The sequence below is a fragment of the Cavia porcellus genome, unplaced genomic scaffold (genome assembly GCF_034190915.1).
Source record: "Cavia porcellus strain 051 isolate PalLab524CR breed Dunkin Hartley unplaced genomic scaffold, mCavPor4.1 scaffold_5, whole genome shotgun sequence".
In the NCBI taxonomy this organism is placed as follows: Eukaryota; Metazoa; Chordata; class Mammalia; order Rodentia; family Caviidae; genus Cavia; species Cavia porcellus.
The window spans coordinates 97,755,682-97,781,511 of record NW_026947488.1 but is presented as its reverse complement, the minus strand read 5'-3'; the positions used below and the strand labels follow the sequence as shown (position 1 = coordinate 97,781,511).

The 25,830-nt window shown below is 50.3% G+C and overlaps 1 protein-coding gene across 4 annotated transcripts in view; it reads right to left on the bottom strand.

Annotated features, from left to right (window-relative positions):
* Aff1 (ALF transcription elongation factor 1) overlaps positions 1-25,830 on the bottom strand; it is a 143,232-nt gene that overhangs the window by 54,523 nt on the left and 62,879 nt on the right. For 2 of the 4 annotated variants that reach the window (XM_013151914.3, XM_013151915.3), the window contains exons 4-5: positions 18,914-19,034; positions 17,645-18,550 (exon numbers count right to left, since the gene is read on the bottom strand). In XM_013151914.3, the coding sequence (XP_013007368.1) occupies positions 17,645-18,550; positions 18,914-19,034 (1,027 nt within the window). Of the gene's footprint in view, positions 1-1,063; positions 6,778-17,572; positions 17,594-17,644; positions 18,551-18,913; positions 19,035-25,830 lie in introns of those variants that run through there. The other 2 variants (XM_063249397.1, XM_023564936.2) reach the window with 2 other exon arrangements.

The window sequence follows — 25,830 nt, the reverse complement described above, 5'->3', positions numbered from 1 at the left end:
TCTCTAGCACACCTGCCAGCCCAAAAGTTACTTCCAAAAACAAAAAAAGGTTTTTTAAAAAAATCTTTGAAATAGAGCCTTACACTGTAGTTCAGACTGGCCTTGAGCTCAATGTGTAACCCAGGCTGGCCCCAAATTCACTGTGACCCTTTTACCTCACTCAGCCTCCCGAGGGACGGGTCACAGGTATGTGCCATATCTGGTGAAGTAATAGTTTCGAAATCTTTCTAGATTTGTGGACAAACTTAAAACCTACCTGTTACAACTGGTAGGAGGTTTCTCAATCTTTTTTTAAGATAGACTTAAATTCTACTTTTCTGCTGGAGAACAAGAAGCACTTAAATCTTGGGAAAAGCATGTGTACCCGCAGGTTTACAGGCACGCACGTGTGTGAATGCGCATGCATGCATGTGAACCTCTGGGATTTTAAACTGTATCTTCAATTGTAGTTTTTCTTCAGAACAGCTATCAGCATTTGCCAAGCTACCCAGAAATTCAGGACCACAGTTGGAAAGATGAAGAAAAACATCTTTAGTCTTATGAAATTATTACATGCTTATGTTTTCAATTCTGTAAAATACACCACCACCAGCATGTCTTTTTTCTACAAACACCAAGTGTATTTTCTGTTGTGTTCCTCCCATTACGGGTTCAGGAGGGCAGAGGGGAGGGGAAGATGCCACATAATCCACACCAGCAACCACACAGGTCTCCAGAGATCTCCAGATCTCTTGGGCAGGGGCAGCAGCACAGCTGCACAGCACACTTGGCTCCTATCAAGTGTGCACACAGGGAGAGGCTGAGAGGGCAGGATGCCTATGGCTGTGAGCTTATTTACCACATTGGGAAGCCGTGCACACAGCAGACTTCAGCCACAGAGGTGCCCCCTGGGGCTCCCCTCTTCAATGTTAGGTCCTGACCGAGGCGCAAGAAAAGGAGAGGGCAACAGGCAGGCACAGATTCCCTCCTGGGGCTTTGCCGGCCTGGCGTCAGCTCGCTGCCCTCTGCCCCACCTGCACCTCGGGCTGAGCCCACTCAGAGCGCTGGGGTGGTGGGCACTTACCTCCCTGAGCATGTCTTGCTGCCCTCCTACATGGCAGCCACACTTTCCTGTTTGCACACATCCTCTTGCCAGCTCACGGTGCCGCCAGGTCACTGCTGTCTGCTGGTGGCGGCAATGGCGGCCCTGGCAGGAAAGAACTTTGCCTGCCTTTCCTGGTACTGAGCCACAAGGAGCAGTGAGTGCGCCCAGGCACAACTCCCCTGGCTCCGCTCCTAAAAACACTCTCTCAAGTACACCGTTGCTTAGCAATATAGGCCTTCCCCCTGTACGCCTGAAATTGGCAACATCTGTCCCTATGGCGATTTTGACTTGAACAGTGCACCATGTGCATAGTTTGAATGCACTGGCTTCACGAAACAAGCAGCCCTCCGCTCCTCCCGCCCTCCCCCAGCTGGGCGCAGGAGACTCCAAAATGGCTCGCACTTTGCTCTGACTTCAAGGCTGGTAGGAAAATCTATGGATTAAGGCAGCTTATAGCAAAACACCCAAGCCACCAACGGGGAGTTCCTATTACACTGCATCTACGAGGACTGCATCTGTAGGTTACTCCTGAGCGTGGGTCTGAAATAAAAGCCCCAGCTGGCTGACAGTATCCCCGAGAACTGATTCCAGCACAAGGCTTTATGTGGATACACATGCTGTGGGTAAGATAAGATGAAAGGCGGTTGGGAGTGGGTGCAGGAGGTGTGTGGTCTTTTTTTTTCTTCTTGCAACACCAAGGACCCAGCCAGGCCTTGCACCCTACCTGCCCTCCTTCCCACTCTCGCAGCTGGCCTCCCCTGCAGCTGGCCCACACACTTGTAGCACAGGCAAGCTCAGGGCCACACTTCACTGACACAAGAATTTTAAAAGGCCAGAGAGAAAAAGTTATTTAGGTGATTCCAATATTACTGCTTTCAAAACAAATGAACCTGAATTTGCTAAGCTTTATTTTATTTATAATATGCCACACAGTCATCCTAGTGTTTTACTGAGGTTACTCATTAACACTGAAACTGTTCATAGCACCATAATTTTATACATAAGGAAAAACCCACAAAAATAAAACTTGTATGGGCAATATTGTAGTTCTGAATATAATTTTAGTTTTTAGCACAATGATGGAGAAATAAATATCAGAGTAATAAAAAAAACATAAAAATCCACTAAGAACTGACTATTTGATGTGCATTCAAACTTTGGCATGTGGACAATTTTTTGTTCCTTTAAACAAATCAGGCTACAATTTTCTTTTCAGCTTAAGCCAAACCAGTTTTGACATATTAGAAACACATGTTTTCCAGAAATCCTGCAGGAACTAAGTTCTGGATACAAAGGGTGGACTGATCTTTTTGTTCTCACCGAGTCTCTACCTCAACACTCAGAAGCAGAAAGATTGGGCCATGCTTCATGTACTGAACACATACTCCATAGCTCTTAGACACATGAATTTAAGTGTCCCTGAATTCCATAGCATGCATGCATACAGAATCTCTGTCAAACACAAACGTGAATTCACCATTTCAGAATTCTCTTCTCACCTTACGTATTATTCACCCCTTACCAGATGCAGACAGAAATTGTGTGAAATAAGGGTTTATTGAACTTTATGGGAAGGACATGAGCAGACTTTGAGAATCAGGGGACACCTAGAACTCTGCAGTGCTTGTCAAGGTCATCTGCAGCAGCACTGGCTGTGCGGGCCAGCGCTGTGAGTCAGACTCTGTGGCCTCCAGCCATGGCTCTGCCATGGACCGGTGTTAAGCTCACTGCATGGAAACAGCCTAAACACAGGACTTGTACACAGAGCACATTCCTGCTCACACAGAGATGTGATCACTTTTATTATGACTTTCCCACCATGAGAAAGCCTGTCTTTGCTTCCTGTCTTTCCATTCTGGTAATCTTCCTACTTTCCCATAGCACTGAAAAAGCCATCACTATGCGACACTCTGCAATGTGTTCTTGATCCCTCCTGAGTTCACGAATGGAGGGAGACATCACCCCTGAGCAGGCCAGGACCCTGGGTGGCTCAGGTGAGAGAGGGTAGAGGGAGGAGGCAGAGGATGGGGCGCTGTCCTGCAGACAGGTGCTGATAAGCCTGAGGGTCTAGTGGAGAAGCCCTCCCCACTGCCTCCCACAACAGACACCTACAGAACAGTAAAGCTTCTGCGCAGAGTTCCGGGCTGGAAGGGGAAAGCAAGATCTAGCAGTCAATACTGTCCTTCTCCCCCACTGTCCCTCCAGAGGACTACAGCGGCCACTAGAAAGCAAGTGCTGTACCAGCCCCTGGAGCATTACGCAAACATACTTCTCCACGGTGAAACTTCTGACATGAACCCCACTCGCCAGGATAAATGTCATTACTGTATCCCACAGTGCCAATCAAAAAATAAAAATCACCAGGTCTACAAACAAGGGACACGAAACCGGCTTTCACAAAACCATCTGTATCATTACGACCAGTGGTGTCTGAAACTCTACCCCATCCTGACATACAGAAGGAAATCTTTATGGGCTCGTATTGCCTTCACCTTTCAGAGTGTTCAATCACACTACAGCTTCTTTCTTCTCTGCATTCTGCAGAACTAACAACCTTCAGGGCAACCAGCTGGCCTCGTCAGAAATAAACACCCAACAGTTGCTTCACAAAAACCTTCCTAAAAATTATTCCTCATTCAAACATCTCTGCAGTATGGGTATTAGTAGCAGCAAATGCCACCATGAACATATATTAAACATGTTAAAAGAGGAAGGAAGAAGAAAATAATAGGCAAAATTTAATTCTGAACTAATCTCAGCATTTTAGAAGGCAAGGAAGTGTTTTTAAATCACCTCCAGGGTTCAGGCTTATTTTGTTCTGTAACACTGCCCCATCGCCAACCGGGTGTCTTTCTTTCTTCCATGCTACAGGAAGACAGCCCCAAATGGTTTATGACCCACACGGGGGTGGTGAGGCTGTGACATGCAGCAGTCTGTGTGTGCCTAGGTCGACTGTGACACTGTGTCCTAAGGCTTCCTGCCTCAGTCTGCCTATGACCAACCTGCCTTTTCACCGACCCATCCCAGGTAATGGCCACTTGGGAATAGCGAGGGTGGATATGCTGTGTATGTGCTTGCAGACACACAGATCCCTAACCCTATCAAGATACATAGAGATAGGTGTCCTCAATTTGCTCTAAGGGAGATCCTGCTGTAACCAGTATGACATGTACCAGAAGCAGGTGGCTGACTTAGGGCCCTGTGGACCTCCACAGTAAGGCTACAGTGAGCTGCTGACCCTGTGGGCCATTCTGCTCCATCAGCCTGATGGCACTGAGGAGGCCCGGCAGTTACAGGAACAGATGTTGCTCTTACGCCACCCTTGGTGACTCTGCAGGGCAGACCCGGGGCTTACACCCTATGCCCACAGCTCAGGACCGTGTTGCTCCCGTGTCTGTCTCCACGCCCAGAGACCTTCACAGGTGAGAGCCAGCCCCATGTGACCCTGTCACTCACACAATCCTGGAAGCCTGAACACACAGCAGGTGCACAATACTGCCCTAGTGACACAACATATCTGTTTTTTACTAAAAAGGGGTCCCCTTTTAAAACTTGACTGAAAAATTAAATCCATTGGCATAGAATTTCATTATTTCACCAAAATAACTGGTAATCCTTCCTCAATTCTGGTGACTTCTGATCATAGCTGTTATACAATGAAGATCACTGCAGATCATTAATACACCATTTTTTTCCCACACTGTAAAGGATGCTCTGAGCATCAAAGGAAGGTAAGGACATCTTCCCATTGTCTCCTGTTTAAGTTTTACAGCCACTCTGCAGCTCCAGTGTACTGTATTACATGTTCGAAGTGTGAAGGAAAATGAACCCATTCTTCTGACTCCACGGCTCCACTCACCAGAAACACTGCTGCCCACATGTATTTTGTTAAAATATTAACTTTTAAAACTATAAAGTCTCCAAATTTTAATGAGAAAAGCTGAGCCCACTGCACTTACATATTTACACATTCAGACAGTGTAAAACAAGCAGGGTGACAAACTGAGACATTGACCAGGGGCTCACATACATCATCTTACTCACACCTGACAACTTCCTTATCAGCAAGGTATTCTATGATTTCCATTCTGTAGACAAGAACCTGAAACTGACATCGTGTAACAGCTAGTAAAGACAAAGCTTCAAACCCATACCTTCCTTAACCCCAAATCCATGGTCTTGACCATTACCTATGTGTAATTCCTCAATGTCCCATCTAATTACTCAAAACAACAAGGGAAAACACAGGAACAACTTAAAAGTATCTTTCCTTTCTCCAGTAACATCTAAATGGTCTATCGTGCCCAATAGGTTACATGTTTATTTGTTACATGTTATAACATACTTACTCCTAGTTATAAATATTAACACATCAAAGTTGTTTGCAATCAACTCTATAAGAAAGCGCTGTCCTGGGAGGAAAGACAGCTTAGGCATTATGCAGTCACACTGCTGTTAACAATGTCCGCTTGTCATCTACAGGTGCTTACACCTGGGTTATCTAAACTAAAGCTCAAGGTGGCTAAGACTAAAGAGGAAGAGAAGCTCATGTGTGCTGAATGAGTACTGAAAACAAACTTTCCATTATTGACTACAAAGTCTAAACAAGTAACTTAAATATATGAAAGGATCTGCTAACTCAGAAGTGGAGAACAATTGCTAGAATTAAAAGTTCTTTTCCATTGGAAGAATGTGTTTCCTGGGGGGGAAAAAAAAAAGTTCTTCTCTGAAAGAACCACGTTTTAGATTTGAAAAGAGCATCACTGACTACTGTTATAATCTGAATGTATGAGTCCTTCCAAAACTTTTGTGTTGGAGCTTAAATCCCAAGGTGACACTGTTAAAAAGCACATAGTTAGGTCTCAGGACTCTGCCTTCAGGGATGGGATTAGGACTGCCACCCTCCAGGACTAGCCACGCAGCGGGTGGAGACCAAGGGACTGGGATGGCTCCTCTGTCAGAGAAACCCCAGCCTCCCACAGTATGCAGCATGCATACTTACTTGGGTGTCTCCAGTCCCCTGGAACAGCCTGCACAGACCTCACCGCCGGGAAGAGCCAAGTTGGAGGCAGTCCCTTCACTTCACTGCTGTGGTCCCCTGGGCCTCCTGAGCACACGACAAAGCCCCTCTCGCAGGTCACCAGACCCACGAGCCAAGCGCCCACAGCACGCCACAGTGCAGCACTCCCCTGACGCCCACCCAAGCAGCACATATGCAAACTGAAGCTGACTTGGAACCCAGTAAAGGGCTCCTTGGGGTCCAGAACAACACATCAGTGTTTACCCAGGCCTTGTAACTCACTCACTAGGATTCCAACAGAATGCAAGGCTGATGAAGGGCCCCCAGGCTCTGTTCTGTCCTTCACTGCAAGACCATTAATCTTACTGTGAAGCAAAGCCTCGGCCGCCGGCAGGCATTTTCAGGGTTAGAAATCCCTAATCCCTAAGACTTGCGCTACCTATGGACATGGTGGTGGCAAAGGTGACCAAGTACCTCACCCAGTGTGGTCAGCTCATCCACAGAACAGCGAGTCACTCAGTGGCGAAACTTTGTTTGAGATAGGGTCTCACGGTGTACTTCGGGCTGGCCTTGAGCTCACTATGTACCTCAGGCTGCCTCGAACTCACAGTCTCCCAAATTCTGAGACTACAGGCATGCGCTGCCACACCTAGCTCAGTGGTAAAGTATTAAGAATGAATCCTCTTCCACATTACCTGCCTCATATATATGATATACACCAAAGGAAACCCTGATACAGAGGAAAACAAGCATCCAAAGATTGCCATTTGTGAATTTTTACCATACATGAGCTCCCTGGGCTCCCCGTTGAGAAACAGCAGCCCCAAAGTGGGGGCGCTACCAGGAAGTGCTACCAGTGGAGGGCACACAGGAGTGTGAGAGCTTAAGTCCTTTAAGAAACAGTTAAAGATGGCAACCGTTCCTCAAAACCCTAGCTGGGCTTTGCTTCAGTGCCCCGCACCTCACAAATACAAGATTCAGTCCCGGGCCCTGTGGGTCCTCTCTATTCAGCAGAGATTATCTTTTAAGCGAAGCACCACATGGCAGAAATTCCAGTTTTGGCCCAATTCTCATTTGTACTAAACAGGAAGGGGACACCACCGATTTGGGCCCTAGAAATGATTCCCCTGGGAGAGTCTAGAAAACGTGACACTGGGCACACACACAGGCAGGAGCCCCAGGAGAACTTCAGTTCTAAGCAGCCCATGGGCTGCAGGGAGAAGAGGCACCTCGGGAAGGGGCCATACCCTCAGCGACAAGGACAAGCCTTGAGAGAGACACACTGTGATTCCCACCTGTGATCCCATCACTGAGGGAGGCTGAGGCAGGAGGGTCCAAGTGGAGCCCCACTTGGGAGACTTTGCAATACCCTCACCCAAAAGAAAAAAATAAACAGGGCTGGGACTAGAGCTCAGTGATACAGTCCCTGGGTTCAGCGTCAGCAGGGAAAAAAGAGGAAAACGAGCAGCAAGAAGATGCAGGAAATGGGAGAGCTGGACACAGTGCCACATACTCACAGTTCCAACAACTGAGGAGGCTGAAGCAAAAGGCTCCTCTGAGCCCAGAACTTTGAAGCCAAGCTGGGCAACAGGGAGGGACGCCTGCTCTTGGCTGGGGGTTGTGGGTTTGTATCCTGAAGGCCAGGGAAAGGTACAGAGAGATAAAATTTATCAATAAAATAAAATTAAGAATAATTTATTCAATTTTCACTCAATAAAGTCACTCTTGCTGGGTGTGGTGGCTCACGCCTGTAATTCCAGCACTCAGGAGGCATGCAGGAGGATGGTTGCAAGTTGGAGACCAACCTGGGCTATGAAGTGAGCTCAAGGCCAGCCTGAACTGCATATTGAGATTTGTGTCAAAAAGACAAAGTCAGTCTTGCATAAGGTAGCTTGAAAAAGGTGGGAAAAAGCAGGAAGACAGATTAGAAGGGTAGGTGGCAGAAGGTCCACGTTAGACACGGGCAGGGAGGGCATTTGTAAAATGGTACCCACAGGCCCAAGCTGCAGGGCATCCAGTGGGAGATGGCAGGAGAGGCAGGAAGGGGAGTGGAGAATGGAAAGGGAGCCGGAACAACCAAACTGCTGGGAAGGCGAGGCAGGGCGGGGCTACAGGAATCCACAGCTCAAGACCTGCCACAAGCTAGCGGGATCCCACCCCAGGAGTGGAAGCTTCAGGTCCAGAGTGTGAAAGGCTGGGGGGGACAGGGTCGTGGCGAGGGCTGGGCTGCAAGAGCAGGAGCAGCTCGGGATCCAAGAGCAGTACAGAGCTTCAGGAGGCCCGGAGGGGGAGCCAGGCAGTCAGAGAGACGGGCTGAAGAGCCTCGAGGCAGCATGGTCATGGGCTTTGGTCCCTAGAGCTGCAGAGCAGGAGGTGCCTCTGCCTCACTCCACAGTAGGGAAGACTTGCTGTAGCGAGAGATTACAGTATAGGAAGAACAGAGTACAGGCAAGGCTTTGAAGTCCCCAAGGGGCTGCGGGAAGGCACGGTGGGCTGGTGGTCAGACCAGACAGAAGAACGCCTCCTCCTGTGGCCTGAAGGACAAAGTTAAGCGTTGGGACTGGCTGCTGTCTCAGAGTCACGGGAGGTGACACTGAGACAGGGAAGGCACACTTGGGGGGCCACTGTCTCTGAGAGGTACAAATCGAAGCTAAAGGCCTTAGGCGCAAGCCATAGGGCTGCCACGCCCAGACTGTCTTATCTCCTGGGTAGCCAGCCAGGTCTCTGGGTCTTTGTCTCTGTCCAGCCGGGTGGTGTCATTCTGTAGCTGCCAATGCAGAACAGCACCTGGTGCACTATGCAGAGGTCGCTCCAGAAGGGCCGGGCTGGCAGGGCTGGAGGCAGGGTGCACATATGCAGCGGAGACCCTCAGAGGGAGGCCCTGAGCTGTGTGGCATGACTTGTCTGGCCCCACGCCACCGCAAGGTCACCGACAGTCAAGCGACAAGCAAGCACTCTGCAAACTGAAGGGTGGGGACAGAAACATATTTCAGAGCGGTTATGTTTTTATAAAGTGAAACATTTACCCCAGGGTCTGCGATCCCTGGAGCAGCTGCTCAGAAGAGAACTTCCAGGATGGCAGGGCAGGGCAGGGCAGGGCAGGGCAGGGCAAGGGCCCGAGTTGGGAGGACTAGCCCAGCGGCTGCCCAGTACACAGACGCCTGCAGCCTCTAAACAAACCCTTGCTCTCCTTGGGCTTTCTATTTGGTTACTGGTTTTAATCTTTAAAAGAAAACTGGAGGAGTTATTCATCTCGAATGTCTTAACTGGCAATTCAGGGTCCCCCTGACCCCCAGTTGGCAACGTGCCTTCCACCCTCCCACCTCCTGACATCGCTTACACCGCAGCCCCAGTTCTACCTCTATGTACAGCCCACCTCAAACTTTCAACCAGAGCACCTCCACCAGCACCTCCAGAGCCCCGCCTGAGTGGAAGCAGCCTGCAGCCTGGGCCTGCAGGGCGTCACAGCCACCGTGGCGTCACAGCCACCGTGGCCAGACAGACTGCTAGCAAGGTTGTGCTCCTTGCCCAATGTCTCACTGAGTTACAGCCCCTCACACGCTGCCTGCCAAGAAGCCAAGGTGAGTCCTCCTTCCCACGCATGACTTGTTCCTAAGTCACACAGTGAGCCAGAACAGAGCCCCACGTCGGGGCTCTGCCCAGCTCCGTTTCTCTCCTTGTCCTAGGCTATGTCTTTTCTCTCTCTCAACTTTATCCCAGGAAGGCCTTTCCAGTACCCCAAATGGTACAAGAGGCAACTCTTTAGAAAGGGAAACCACTGCTTTCTCCCACTCGCAGGCCTCAGAGTGGGTGCTAAGATGATGGTTCCAGCTCTGGAGCCTGAGCTCCAGGGCCACAGAAGAGGCTGCAGGAAGCTCAGACAAAGGAGCCCCTGCAGTTGCTCAGTGACCCCCACAACAGATGAGGACATCTCCCACCACACGGGACCCTGTGCATACAAAGGGAGTCAGCACCCATGGGAAACCAGTGCGGCTCCCATCACGCAGCAGGCAGGAATGAAGCCAGCAACGCACCACGACTCACCCTATGCCACCTTCCCACTGCCTGCACTGCACACAGCAGCACACGGCCAGCAGCAGATACTCCTCCACGGCATGCAGAAGGCAAGAAACACGGACAGTGTGTCCCCTGTCACCAGCCATCAGACAAACTGAAACCCCTTGTACACCAGAAAGCAAGACCACCATCAAGAAACCAAATAACAAGTGCTGGAGGCGGGGGTTCTTATTTGTTGGTGGTACAATCCCTGTGGAAATCGGGGTGGAGTCCTCAAAAAAACTAAAACTAGCTCTCTTTTCAAAAGAGTGACAAACACCACACTACAGTATCCCATGCAGACCCATGTCTCTAGTAGCACAACTCTCCATATGTAAATCTGGAAACGGCCTACAGGTCCATAAACACGTGAACGGATAAAGAAAACGTATTTACACAAAGGAGCACTATTCTGCCTCAAAGAAGGACAATGCTGAGTCACCAGGAAGACAGATGCACCTTGAGGCCCCAGTGTTATGAGAAATCAATCCAGCATCCAATCATCCCACGGTTTCTCTTGACTTCAAACAGGAAGGTTAACTCCTCTGGTTTGTTTATTTTTGGTGCCGAGGATCAAACTCACGACCCTGCACTTACCAGGCAAGCACTTAAGCCATGGAGCTAAACCCCCAGCCCCAGCTACTCTGATTTTATAAGTTCACACTGCACCCGTGTACTGAAATGTTACGTATATGCATGTAATTTAATCAAAATTTAATGCTTTGATTCAGTGTTTACATTTTAGAAACTTTAGAAACCAGTTCAGGAAGAAAACAAAAGCCGTCACAACCACACTGACGGAGCTGGGAATTCTGACTGCCTGGTCTTATCACTCCTGCACGTTCTGCACATTTTAAATGATCACGCTGTACCCTATAAACACGCACAAATGAAGCAGGAACTTTTCTTGTTCTCTTTTGAGATGGGATCTCACTGTGTGGCGCAGGTGACCTTGGACTTGCTCACACAGCCCAGGCTGGCGGCAAGCTCCATGATGCTCCTCCCTCAGCCTCCCAGGTGCTGGGCTGACAGGTGTGTGCCACTACGCTCAGAGTGAAGTCATAACTTCTAAAACTAATTTTAAAAGCTAGGTCTCCAAGGAAAAGGCAAGTTCATAAAGCTTAAAGCTATAAGAATGCCACAAGGAAGATAAATATAGAATGCTTTCTTTTCTTAATTAATGCAGTTCAATAAAGCTTCAAATTCTTGCCTAATATGAATTCTCATAATTCTATTATTTGTAAACTAGACCAAAAAAGCTAAGGTGATTTATCTGAAGGATAGAGCTAGAAACAGGACCTCTAATTACTTAAATACGGAGGCCCCTAAATTAAAACAGAAACCCTCAAAGCCCTCCAACCCTGGGGATTAAGAAGATCTGAGTGGCTTGACAAATTACCACGGGCATGGGGAAACAGAGAGAAAGTAGGCCAAGCTGAACATGGAAGAAAATGGCGTGGGCCCTAAACCCGAAAGGCAAAAGGGGGCGTTGTCAATATAGTGATTTCAACATTTGGTGTTTCTGCTTCCCGGTTGGTTCGGTTTGGTTTTTTTGAGACAAGAGTCTCACTATGTAGTCTAGGCTGGCCTGACCCTCATGGCAATCCTTTTGCCTCTGCCTCCCAAGCACAACTCACCTTTAACCATTAAAGAAAAGAACAAGAGCGGGACTGTGGTCAGGAGGAGAAACGAGATGCGCCCTTCTCAGGTGCCAGCAGTAACTGTGGGATGGGAGGAGCAACAGGGAGCCAACCTGCCCTTCCCTGAACTAGCCAGCATGGGTGCTGGGAGACAAGAAGAGCCAGGGCCCACTCCCCTCAAAAGCAACTGGCTGATTCAGAGGAACACAGGCTGAGCTGATAACAACCGAGGTAACAACTGAAAGACTGTCCTGACTGACTGACTCTGCAGGCCTAAAGCCAGCAGTCTGAGCATCTATTTAGAGAATAACAATAAGCAATCCAGCAACTATGGGGCATCTCCTTCCGCCTTGTTTTTGAAATCAAATAATGTTCACACTGTTTTGTTTTGCTCCACTTAACTGTTTTGTTTTATTCAATGTTTTGTTTTGATTGGATTTATTCTATTGTTTTGATTTTATTATGTCTGATGGTATGGGCAGCAATTCTGAAGACAATGAAAGGTATTATGGTATCCATGGTTGATTTCCAATTATCCTGTTTTAAAGTCCAGTTTCACTTTCAATGTTTTGTTTTGATTGGCTTTTTTGTTTTATTTTGGTTTTATTCTCTTTAAAATTAAAAATTAAAAATGGGAACAAAATCAGTGTAAAGACAGGTGCTTAGAAGTCAGACGCAGTGGCGCACACCCATGTCTCAGCACTGGGGAGGCTGACACCAGAGGATCACCCGAGTTTGAGGCCAGCCTAGGCTACAAAAGTGAGTTCAAGGCCAGCCTGGACTACAGAGTGAGACCCTGTCTCAAACAAAAACAACAAAAAATCAAAAAGAATAATTCTTAAAGAAATGCATTTTAAAAAATAGCTGCTTACAGAGTTCTTAGAAAATGTGAACATACTGCAAATGACAGCCTTGAAAATAATGATTTTTCAAATACTGTAGCTCCTGGCAACTGCAAAGGAAAAATCCAAGGCCAAAAAAACAAAGCTTGTTATGATAACATGAACCAGGATCCTCTCTTAGGAGGAACTTCACTGAAATGTCTCCAGAGTACTGGTCACCTCACCAAACAGCCAAAATCAAAACCACCAACTCAGCCATCAACAGGACTCTCCCTGGAGTTCACCCGTCATTCACTCAGTATAAAACTCAGCTAATCTGGAGAAGAGCTAACAGGTCTCAGGGAGAACACACAGCCCAGGCTCGGCACCACGGGGGAGCTGATACTCACCCACAAAGATTCGGGTGTGAAAACAACGGGAGGAACAGGATTTCTTATCCCAGTACCAAATGTACTTCTGGCATATTTGAGAAGGAACAGAAAGTAGAGAACAATTCCAATTAATACTACCCAGAAAGATCTTTCAGTTTGAGTTTTAAGCTTTCCTCTTGAGCTGCTGTAAGCGCTTCTCTTTACACTAACTCACTGCCAACAATTTTAAAGCTCTGCAAAAGTACTTTCTGCTTGTATTAAAACCTTCCCTTCAGCATTTAAGGTATTTTTCAGAAAGCTGCTTGGTTCCAAAACTGAAAGTGGAAGTCTCCACTTAGTATGAACTGTTTCTGGGAAAATGATTGTTTTGCTTTGTTTTGTTTTATGTTTACCTAAATTCACTAGTTTGCAAATGCTAACTCAAAGGCAAATGGGGAAAAGCAAACACATTACACAGGTAAAACAAAAGGTCTAGCAGATCCACCCAGCTTCAGGTGGTCTATCTGGGGCTCTGCCCAAGGCACCTGCCAGACACTTGCTACTATTTCGGGACTTCTATACTTAAGAGACTTGCAGGTCTCAAGCGCAGTTACCCTCAGAGATCAGGCTTCCCACTGAGCGTAGTGGGGAAGCCTCTGCTCCCCACTCTGCTCTCCTGGGACAGTCTGCATTGCTAGGTCATGAGAACAAACTTCATGAGAATCACAGGCACAAACCCTTCAATCCACCTAGGACAGGGCCTTGGGTTATTTTTAATAAAACATATTTCTAGCCAGGTATAGTGGAGTACCCTGCAATCCCATCACTCTAGAAGGCTGAATCAGGAGGGTTGCAAATTGCAGTCCAAATGGGGTAATCCAGCAATTTAGCAAGAACTTTGGGGTAGGGTGTACTGTAGCTCAGTACAAAAGCCCTGTGTTCAATCCTCAATAACCTGTGTAAAAAAACAAACACCAACAGAAACAGTTATGTATTCCTAACAGCTTCCTCAGGCGATTCTGTTGCACAGGGAAGGTTCAGAATGAATGAGAATCACCTGGGATCTGCAGTCCTGGACACCTCACACCATCTCTGAGCAACCTCCGGCACATGTGACTCCTCTACCTGGGCTATGAAGCAGCTTCACACCACTCACCCATCCCGCCCAAAGAGCGCGCTCCGTCCCTGGGCTCCGAGCTAAGTGCCAGGCCAAAGTTCCTAGCTCCCACTGAGCACTCCTCAGACTCTGCACACACGGATGGGAGCTCTTTGAACAGTGCTGGTGCCCAGCAAGAGTCTGGGTCCACCACGTTAACCAGCCGCAATGGGAGCAGGCCCCGCTGCACTGGGCTGGAGGTTGCTAAAGTGACACTGGGACAGCGATGGTGAGAGGCCTGACTCTAAGTAGGCATTGCAGGACACTACTGTCTCCATGTCCCCAAACAGAGCTTCTGGCGGGAGCACCAGATCACTTCTTAACAGGAAGTCCCTCCTCCTGAGGCTTCCACTAACAAGAGAGTTGAACCCGGAGCTAGCAGAGAACGTGTTGCACACACAGACACCAAGTGAGTCCCTGTCACATGGTTCCCACTGGGGTTCATGCAGTACTGGTAGGCAGCCACTGTAAGTGGACAGCTCGACTGGAGCCACCACAAAATAACCGCCCAGCCAGGCACCACCACAGTACCAGGAGGCAAGTGCCCCTGCCCACCGTGAGGTCCTGCTGGTGCCACTGTAACACCTACAATATAAAAACAAACCCCAGATGTATTGTTTCCAGTCTGCAACTGCCAGTGTCGTCACTACCCGGCTGCAGCAGCTTCTAAACTTCCTTCATCAGAGCTCTGTTTTCCTAGCTGGTCTCTACCTCAGCAGCTGGGGTGTTTCCGAGCTGGTCTCTATCTTGGCAGCTGGCATCACGGTACCAATGCTACCTTTCAAATACAAGCTGCCAGCCTTCCTGATGCCTCGCTGGGCCACCCTCCAGCTACAGCACCCCTGATCAATCACAAAGCCCTGTCCGTGCCCTGGCACCTGTCTCACACTCCTAGCTGGTCTCCCTAACTCTGGGCTTGCCCTGCCAACCCATTCTCCACCCAAGAGCCAGGGATCACTTTCCAAAAAGATCACAGACAGGTCGCTTCCATGCTCAGATCCTCCATTGCACCTGGGTCCACCTGCGAGCCCTGGTGGCCTCCCCTGCCGCCTGCTCTCACCTCACCCGCCCTCCGCTCCAGTCCAGCCACACTTCCTCCGTTCCCACCTCTGCAGGCCCAGCCTTTGCACTCCGTTTCCCGGCCTGAAGTGAAGGCCTCCTCTACCTGCACAGCTGACTCGAGGGCCTTGTTTGTGCACATCCCCGGGAGGGTGACCCCAGAGAAGACCAAGCTGCCACCCTGGAAGTGGCTGCTCTGCTTCTCCATTCATCACCTTTCTGCTTACTTCCTGCAGCACTCTCGCCAAAGCCATGACTGGTTTATAGATCAATTATCAACCCCCTCATCAAAACACAAGGTCTGAGATGGACCTTGTCTACCCTGACTTCAGCTATACAGCCAAGACCTTTCAGAGGGGCTGGTAAACCATGGGGTTAACCCCAGTGGGAAAGAAGTAATAAGCGTAAGAGAAAAGCTGTGGCACTGAGAGACTAACTCTACGCAGCCAAGGCTCTACCTCAGGTTAGCCCAGAAGGCAAACTGCAACTCTGCAGCCCAAAATGCACACGCTGGAGCCCACGTGCTGCTCCGGGTAGGGCGCTTGGCTGGCACCAGGCCAGGGTTTGACCCCAAGTACTGCAAAATCAAGGACAGTGACAAATGCAGGTCCCACCACCTCTGGAGCCAGTGCCACCACGGCACATGGATTCAAAGTACAAAGCCACTTTCAGGCAAAATTCAGGGTGCTCCTCGTAGACCTTTTACGTACAGTTGAAAGGGCTGTGTGCCTCCCTTTAAAAGCAATGCTCTAATTCAGTGTGGGCTGTTACACCCGTGTCTTTCCAGTCCCTTTTTTTTTTTTTTTTTTTTTGTCTTTTTCCTTTTTATCGGTACCGGGGATCGAACTCACGACTGCCTGCTTCCAAGGCAGGCGCTTATGCCGCTGAGCTACATCCCCAGCCCCTCCAGTCCCCTTTTTGGCAGAGCGCTGTGCCAGCACCAAGCCCAGGCACGCCAGCCAGCCGCCTGCCCTCAGGCCCACATTCGTTGTCACCCACCAGGCGGGGGTGGGTGCCTGGCTCTGCCATCACGGTCAGCCCCATCACACTGTGAGGCCACTCAGGGACCCTCGAAGCTCACAGCCCTCCCCCAGGTGCAAACTGAAACACTGAGGGGAGGGGGATGCTCCCTGCTGAACACGGGGTCTTTTTCCAGCTAAGATTCCGAAACCTCTTCTACCTTCAGGTGGTCTCCCTTCTGCTGTTCAGTAAAACCCAGGTGACGCAGACGCTGGAGCAATGGCTGTGCAAACCAGACCACAGACTTCATATGAAGAGACACACGAAAAGTTCACTTTAGGTAGCCTGGTAGCATCCACCTGTAATCTCAACACTCAGCAGGCTGAGGCAGGAGGACTGCTGTGAGTTTAAGACCAGACTGGGCTACACAGTGAGCCTGTCTCAAAAATCAAAAAACTAAATTAAGTTAAATTCAAACATTTCATTTTGCACTGCTAATCTCAATTTTAGAATAACTGAGACCACTTTAAAATTACACTGCTAGAATGTGAGTTCTGCCTCTCTTCTTTCAAACACAACACTGCCCCTAAGAACAGAAAAGGAATCCTTTCTTGGTTTAAAAAATACAGTATTTTATTACTGTTAAACCCCACAGTTTAAAAAAAACAACTCCACAGTTGAGTAACATTCTGTATAGTACTTGTGACTCACTCTCAAACAAGATGTCACCACACACCCACTCTTTTTTAAGTAGTAAATAAAAAGATATTAGAACAGAACTTTAGTTTCAAAGTTCTTTACAATTCATGAGGAACAATGCTTCAAAAAACAAAAGCTTTCTCTTCAACCTTTTGACATCTTAATTTTACCTTTTATGGCTTAGGACTCACTGAAGCTAAGGAAGTATTAACCAAAACTGCTTTTTTTCACATTGATAAAGAAGCCCATGTTCCTTCCAATAAACAAAAAAGCCAAACTCTTCCTGGAACTTTGTGGCTCTAGGAAATGTTCTCTATCTTGATTTGGTTATGGTCAAAAGGTATACACACAAACTGTACTCTATGTTTTACTAAGTGTTAAATATGGATTGATAAAAAAATTTTAAACCTTTCTACAAATTGCATTTCAACTTCTAATATCAGTAATCCACTTGTTAACCCATAATGCCTGAGTTTATTATGGGTTAACAAATTCCCAAAGCGGCATGGTGGTGCATGCCAGTAATTCCAGCACTAGGGAGACTGAGGCAGGAGGTTCTTCATGAGTTCAAGGGCAGCCTGAACTATACAGTGAGACCCTGCCTCAAAAAACAACTCCCCTTCAAAAACCAAACAAATAAAAAAAAACAACCTACCCCAAAAGTTCCTAAACCCAAAAGAACACCCCACCCTACAGCCAGACTTACCTCCTGCCCCACTCCAGGGACCGCAGCTTCCACCCCCTTGACACTGGGGCTGCCCCGTGAGAGTCCACTCACCTCTGCAGGGAGGGGAGGCATCTTTAGCTTAGCAAGCCGGGTCTCAGGGGGCACCTTCGAGTCGCCCCTTTCAAAGCTCTGTGGCTTCAGCTCCGGAGACTCGCTGGGGGCCTGATCCAGCCCGTCCATGGGCCGCACGTAGGCCGTGGGCTTCTGCTGCAGGGCCCCACTTTTGGAGGGCAGTGGGGGAGGTGGAAATGTCTGGGGTGGCGGCGGGGGATCAACCCCAAGTCCAGCCACTGGTGCCACGCTGTCCAGGACGGCCTCTTTGTCGCGAGCCTTCACCAGTGGGTCCCTGGGAGACCTGACTGGGCAGCAGCCTTTCCCACTGCTGCTGCCACTTTGGGCCTTGCTGCCTCCCTGTGCCCTGGCAGTAGCCATCTGGGAGGAACGCATGGGTGACAAGGGCGGCAGCGGGGAGGGCAGAGATGAGAGGAAGGGAGACAGCTCGCTGGCTGGCGCGGCACCCGTCCCACGTACACAGGGGTCTCTGTCCGCCCTGTGGTCCCCCTTTTTGTGCTGGCCAGAGCTAGAGCCAGAGCCCTCCTGCCCAAGACGGTCCTGAGTCAGGGGCTGTAAGTCTGGTGGGCCGCAGCCCTTGGCACGGGAGCCTGGCGGGGGGTCTGTTCGTGGAGGCACCATCTTTGGGTTGTGGCTGTCACTGCCCACGGGCAGGGACCTGGGGCCTGCAGTGTGCAGGGGCTGGTGGTGGACTCCCGCCTGGAAGGGGCTGGGTAGGACGCTGCTCCCCCGCTCGGGAAGCAGAGGGTATCTTGGCTTCCCCAGCCGATGGTCCGAAGCGCCTGGGCATTGAGAGCCAGACGCGATGCTCAGGAGCTCCTTCATATCTTCATAGTTCCCCAGCATGCTCTGTAAGCGGCTGGACAGCTCGTCGCCTTTTGCTGTCTGGAAAACCAAACAGGCAACAGAGTCAGGCACTAAACAGGAAACAGCTAAGAAGGAGAACCACTTAGCGAGCTGTTATGCAATGCCACTGAGAAGGAGAGGCTGGGTTTCACAAGTAACCTACAGAGCCCAGCAGCACTTCTCACTTCCCTGCTGAGAAGCCTATCACAGACCCCTTACTAACTACAGACTGATGACACAAAGAACCACCAAGTTAGTAACCCTACTGATATGCAAAGACCTTTCCTTTCCGATTTCTTTCAGCAGCACTCCCAAGAGTGAGTTCTTTCCACAGCTGGGGCGCCCACCTGTACTCCTCGCACCCTCAGAGCTGGCTACCAAGGGAGACTGCACAGTGCGCACCTTGTAGGGCTCTCCGAAGAGGGGCATCTCCTCAGGAAACTCCGAGTGCTCCTGCTGGGCCTCCTGGTTGCGTCTTTCCTTCTCTCTAACGCGGAGCAGGTTTCTGTCTTCATTATACAGGCTGTTTCAGATGCCACAAAACAAAACAAAACACCACCATTTACCACTGCCCCAGTTTGCTGAGTGCGTGCACACGTGCAGTGAGAGGTAAAGACCTTTGGAAGAAGCAGTGGCAGGGATGTCACTCGAAACCCTGTAATCCCAGCTGGGCATATCGCTCCCTGGAGGAAGGACTGCCTAACACCTGCAAGGCCCTGGGCCTCATCTGAAGGCCCACACAGGTGCCCGCGTGCACGCGCACGCGCGCGCGCGCACACACACACACACACACACACACACACACACACACACACACACACGGCAGACAGACCAAGCTCCCGACCACACCAGATCCAGGTTTCGGTCACCTGGCTGTGAACTTCCAGCCTGGAGCCCTGGGCCTGCACTCTGGGCTTCAGTTCCGCCCCGTACAAGGTTAGGACTGAACCCAAGATGAATTAACTGTCTTTTACAGGCCGCATGGAGCTGAGACAAAAGGAAGGTTTCACCTGTACAAGATGGCAGGATGTGAACTTTAGGGAGGCTGTTTTCCTGGATCACTATCACACATTTTGGAAGATTAGTATCAAAAGGCTTATTTCATAATTAAAAGATTACCAGGCACCCAAAACAGCACTTACTTCATTCCCAGCCTACTCTACTGAGAATGCCTTGGCATATAAACCAGAAAGATGGTTTTCATTTTGCATTTCAAATGTCAAGGATGAGAAGACCCAATGATAGATGGCAGCTCTGCCTGCTGAGGTATCTGACAAGCCAACTGCCCTACGTACACAGTGAAAAGCGTCCCTCAGCCGTGAGCTGGACAACATGGCATCAAAGCCACGGAGATGTGTTTGGAGGAGACACAGGCTGGGCTGGCTCCCGTGGGCACCCTGCAGGCCCTCACAGGGGCTGAGAGTGGGAAGGACACCAGCGCTGCCATCACAGGTGCTGCTGGAATCAACAGGAAGATGTTCCTTCACTGTGACGCAGACACACTGCCATGTCTGCCGGTCCCAGGCTGGGCCTGGTCCCTGCTGGCCCTGCCTGGCGCTCTCTAATGGGAGCCTGGAGCCCTCCCGGCTCCCCTCACCCTGTCCCTCTCCTGGCTCCCCAGGACTTTCCATGAAAAGCTGCCTCCTGCACGGCACCTCTGTAACATCGCCAGACACCTCTTAGTGAGCGAGTGTGGATGCGGCAGTGAGATCCTCCAACCCAGCACACATCTGCTCCCCATAGCCCTGCAAGGCCCGTGCAGGCCGGTCTCATGCAAGGGACACAGCACCTCCAGCCCTGACCCAGACCCATGGCCAGTGCTAAGCCATGCTCCCGATGCAGCTGACCCGGCAGAGGAGCCCCACGAAAGCCTCTGTCCTGCTCACTCAGGCTGCTCTCGCTCCTGCACTGGACTGAACCCTGCCTTCACGCCAGTCACACAAACGTCTGCCGCCTCCACAGCTCTGGATACTCCATCATCAGAGCTCTCTGGAGCCAACACCACCCATCTGAGTGCTTCCTCCAAGCCAAGCCCAAGTGCAAGCCTCACACCCAGCTGACCACCTTCCTCCTCTTCCTCCTCCTCCTCTTCCCCTGTGCCCCAGTGTATGAATGCCATCAGCACAGACACTTCCACACTGGGCTCTCTCCTGGCACTGTACTCTGCTGTGTCTGGATAATTTTGGTTTTTTTTTCTGTATACCTTAAAATAAAAAGTCACAATGCCTGTAATATATATTTTATAAACTTAGTTGTTGTAGTAACTCTTACCGTAGATTTGCCTTTGAAAGACACATGCAGCCATCTTAGCCAGGCATGGGGATGCATGCCTGTAATCCCAGCACTTGGGAGGCTGAGGCAGGAGAGTCTCAGTGAGTTCAACGCCAGCCTAGGTTATATAGTAAGTTCAAGGACAGTCTAAATTTCAAAGTGAGGTTCTGTCTACCCCCACCAAAAAAAAATTAAAAGAATTACAACCATCTTTAAGATGACTTTTCTTCCACAGCCTTTCAGCTTAATGGTAGGCTGTGTGAGGGGTACTGGTGGAGTTTTAGATAGGATTCTATCAAAGACCATCTGCGTAGAGCACCTCTCAGACATCAGACGTCAGAATTGTAACCACAGAAATAGCCATTTATATTAGTGAACGTATTTTTTTTCTTTTTGGTTTGAGAAAAGGTGTCTCTGTTCAGTTCAGGCTGGCCTTGAACTCACTGAGACTCTCCTGCCTCAGCCTCCCAAGTGCTGGGATTACAGTCATATGTGTGACCATGCTCTGTTAGGGAACATACTATAACAGCAGAACTGGACCAGAGCCTCGCTAGAGTCCTCTCTAACGGAGTCTGTGTGCTGGGTGCTGCTAATGGGTGGCCTCAGCTTCCTGTTGGCAGGAGCACAAGGTATGTAATGACCACTCAGGAATTCTTTTCAGTCACCCAGTGATTTTGCTTATTCCTCTTATTGATTCAAAAAGCCATAAGCCATTATTAGCACGCAATCACAGAAGCCATGAAGAAATGACGCTTCTCCTTTAAGCTTGTTTTTAGTCACTTCTGGGCAATCTGCAAGCAGGGAGGGGCGTAGCCTGCAGCTCCCACGAGGTTGACCTGAGCTTGACCTGAGCTCAGGCGAGCACACCTGGCAGGAGCCGGACAGGCGGAGGGCTGGCCAAGGGCAACTGCTCCACTGCCTCCCAGCCAGGGAGCTCTTTCTCCACCCCAGCGCTGCAGCCACAGCCATGGGCCCTACAGTGTCCCCTGCTCCCGGCAGCCACTGTCTGTGGTCCCTGTTCTAAAACAGGACTCTGGACACTTCTGAATAATCCTTGCCTCTGTCCCTGAAAAGGAAACCAAAGAGCAAGCATCTCCTGCAGGCAGGACTCACAGGGTGTGGAAAGTGGGTTCAACCAACGCATTCTTCCATCAATTCCATGCTCCACTTCCTTACACAAAGTCACGCTGACTGCAAATTACTGAAACGTTTCTAAACAGACCAGCTCAGCCCTGTATCAGCCTCCCTCAGCTCTCCCATGCTCTCCCTTAGGCTCTCCCATGCTCGTGGATTTTTATTCTCAAATAATAAAAACCAATAGGGGAATAACACAGTGGGGGCAATTAAGTCATTTGTTCAAAAATCCCTAACCGGGGGCTGGAGATTTAGTTCAGCGGCATAAGCGCCTGCCTTGCAAGCAGGTGGTCGTGAGTTCAATCCCCAGTACCGATAAAAAGGGAAAAAAAAAAAATCCCTAACCGTAGGCTGAGGTAGGGAGACTTTCAGATAGTTTAGGCTGCACAGCAGGTTCAAGGCCAGGCTGGGCTACACGGCAAGGTCTTGTCTCACAACAAGGACCAACAAACACCACACAGGAAGAGTCCTAACAGTGGCTTAGTACTATGCAACTCTAGAATCCAGGCCTCCCACATAAAAAATTCTACTCTGTAAGGATTCTTGTTAATTAATTGCTAACTCAATTTGGGTTTTTATTTTTGTCTTTTTGAGATAGGGTCTCCCTGCGCAGTTCAGGCTGGACTTTACCTCACTTTGTAGCTCAGATTGGTTTCAAACTTGCAGTGATCCTCCTGCCTCACCCTTCCAAGTGCCACCATGCCCAGCTTGCTTGATTTGTTTAAAAATACTAAAAGCTCACACCAATATTCTATCAGAAGACGTAATACTTTACTAACGTTCAGAGGAACTTTGATTTCTTCTTCTTTACCTCATCCTCATCCTTCAAGTGGCACAATGAGTGTGAAGGTGGCTGCCAGGGAAAGCCAGTGACGCCCAGCCTTTGAGGGACCTGCCCTGTCATGCAGGGCCCAGGAGAGGGAGACCCTCCTGTGTGCCAGGAGCACATGGGAAGCCTGCGAGGCCTGGCTCTGCTCGCCTCCTTGGAGCCAGCAGGCTCCGGCCAGCTGTGCCAAGGAAACGTCCGGTGCCAGTCTGCACCGGCTGAAGGTGGCAGCAGGGAATGGTACAAATAGCCCACCTCGCACGAGAGCCACGGGTGCACCACCACCGGCTCAGGGACAGTTTAACAGAAGTTCCCAGACAAGACTTTTCCAGAGTATCTTCTTTTTCTTGGTTTCATTTAGAAATTGGGGAAATGTAAATGAAACACACACGCACACCGTTTACACCATGACTGGACCTCTGTTCAGCCTCCAGGGCTGTCACTGTTTCACTCCGGGGTGCCGGCGCCCAGGGCTCTGAGAAACGGCCAATGCCCCCCATGACGCCCAAGCTCTGCAACTGCCTCTGAATGACAGCTTACTTGTAAGGACGCGGATTGTTCCTCACTGCGTGGAGAAAAGGCCCTTTTCACCCTCGCACACCCAATCACCACACCCAGGCAGAGCCTGGTGGAGGTGCTCCTGGGACCACGAGGACCAAGGTCCTGTGAAGCACTCCACGTGCGGGAACAGTGCTTGGGCCTCATGGAGTGCTGCAGTCACTAACAGGACTCAGAGCCCACAGAGCTCCAGCCACAGGCATGAGGCAGGCCTGGATGCGCAGGGGAGCAAGCTCTGGGCTTGGGCTGAGAGGAAGGTACTCTCGGGGGGCCCAGCACTGGGGAGAGCAGCAGCCCCTCATGTGTCCCTCCATGTGCGTCCCACAGACCCAGAAAGGCAGATCCTGCCCTCCAAGGAAAAACAGTGCCAGTACTGGCTGACCCCGGGGTGAGCGGGGCAGCGAAGCTCAGCGCAAGTCTGCTGGCCCGGAGCAGGGGCAGGGGAGGGCTTGCTCACAGCCACTCGCACCCACAGGCTCAGGGCCGGGGGGACAGCAGAGCAGTGCTCGCTGGCTGTGCTGGGCTCCGGCCCTCACAGGCCTCACTGGACTGAGACCCTCAGACAATGCTCGGAGTGGAGGGTGGCCAGCAGCACACAGGGCTCCTCAGTCCACAAACGCTGGGCCACAGTTCTTACTGTAGAGCTTTTTAAAATTTTGTTTCAATTTATAGAATTGAGCACACTGGCCCCATAATAACCTCTGGGCTCAGAAGCCACCTCTCTCTCTCTCTCTCTCTTTCTCTGTCGTGTTGAGAGCCTCTTTACATGGATTTCCTTCACAGAAAGGCTGGAAATAAATCTGCACCAAAGTGACCATGACAGGCCATTAACGCGGGCCCATGCCCGCCTCCACCCCTACCCCCATGGCTGAGCCTGGACCCATGATGCCAGGCCTCTGCTCAGTCCCTGAGGAGGGAAACCGTGAAAATACCTGGTGGGGTGGGAAGCTGCCGCCTCCAATCGCAGGGTGCCTGTGGAAGGCTGCTTCGGCACTGTCTGAGTGTCCCCCAGTGCCTCAGCAGCTCAGTAGAGTGTGAGACTGACTCACGGTACAGAGCTAGCATGAAGGGTGCTAGGATCGAGGGTGTGTGGCTGCTGTTCAGTCCACTGATTGGTTTGGCACAGCACTAACCCCAGCACGTTGGATACAACAGAAGGGACAGGAAGAGGCATATCTTGTCCTGTGCTTACTTTGCAGCCATCTGCCCACCATGAACCCTTTCTCCTCTCCAACACCTCTCTGCTATGCCACCCTGCTTTGGAGCCAGCCAGGTATGAGGTGCAACCTCTATAAACTGTGAGCTAAATGATAATAAACCTAGCCCCCTTTAACATTGGGCATGAGATATTTTGTCTCCGCAATGAGAGAAAAGCAACTAAGCCAGAGGTGCACAGCCTGAGCTTCCTGTAGATGCCAGACGTTCTACTAGAAGTGTTCTGAGGTACCCTAAGACAGGAAACAACTCTTGGTGGCCATGTCTGGGCTTCAGATCAACACCCCCACCTGCAGTCTTCTGGGGTCACCATGATGCAGCCCAAAGACTCTACAAGAACTCAGCAAACCACACCCTCCACTACACATTCCTGTTAGATTAAGGAACGATGAAAAGGACCCTGGAGGAAATCACAGGCCCAGTCTCCAAGGCCTGGGCAGAGCAGGGCAGGTCACCTGCAGACCGAAGGCACAGGCTGGCTGGATGGCCTGGTCACCGACACACTGGAAGGAATGCACACAGAGGCCTAAGAAAGGGAGGTGTGAAGACCTGAAACAGGTCAGGATGCCCTCACTTGGGGAGGACCCACAGCCACCTGCCCAGGTGGTACAGCTGCTCAGTTAGCTGTGCTGTGCTGGGCCAGGCACTATCCTGCCTCTTCCAGCCTGGCACAGCTCCACAAGGGTCAGTGTGAGTGGCTCCTCTTCCTCTCTCCTCCATCCCAGGGTAGGGGTGAGGAAAGACAATCAGAATGGCCCCAGCTGGACTGCAGCTGTGGCAGCACTTTGCCAGATGTGGCTTGGCTGAGACACCTTCCCCAGGCCAGAGTCCATGGGCCCTACTGCTAAATGGGTTAGTCACCAGGGCTCTGAGTGCTGCTTGGTTCCCATGGCAACTCCAGCCTGGAGCTGGCTGTCACAGCTGACAGCCCGCTCATCACCCTGATAACACTTCACATGGGCCTTCCTCAGAGAAGCCACCCAGTCTCCCCAGAATTCACGAGTGAAACTCTAACTCCCCTTTGGAGAACTCAAGGTAATCTCTCCAAGGTACTTATCTCCATAGGCATGGAAGGGACACACAGTTAGAAGGAAACCCTGAGATCCACAGTGTATGCAAAGTCTGGGAAGCCTGGGTCTTGCAGACACCTGAGAAACGCTATGCTGTCCTGATCTGACGGCGGAAAGGAAAAGGCACCACACAGAGCCGGTGGCTCACAGGACCCTAGTACAGGCAAGCAGCGAAGACAGGGCCAAGGACGGGCCTGCATTCTGACTGCCACCCTGGAAACCCCTCCATTTAACCCAAGCCCACC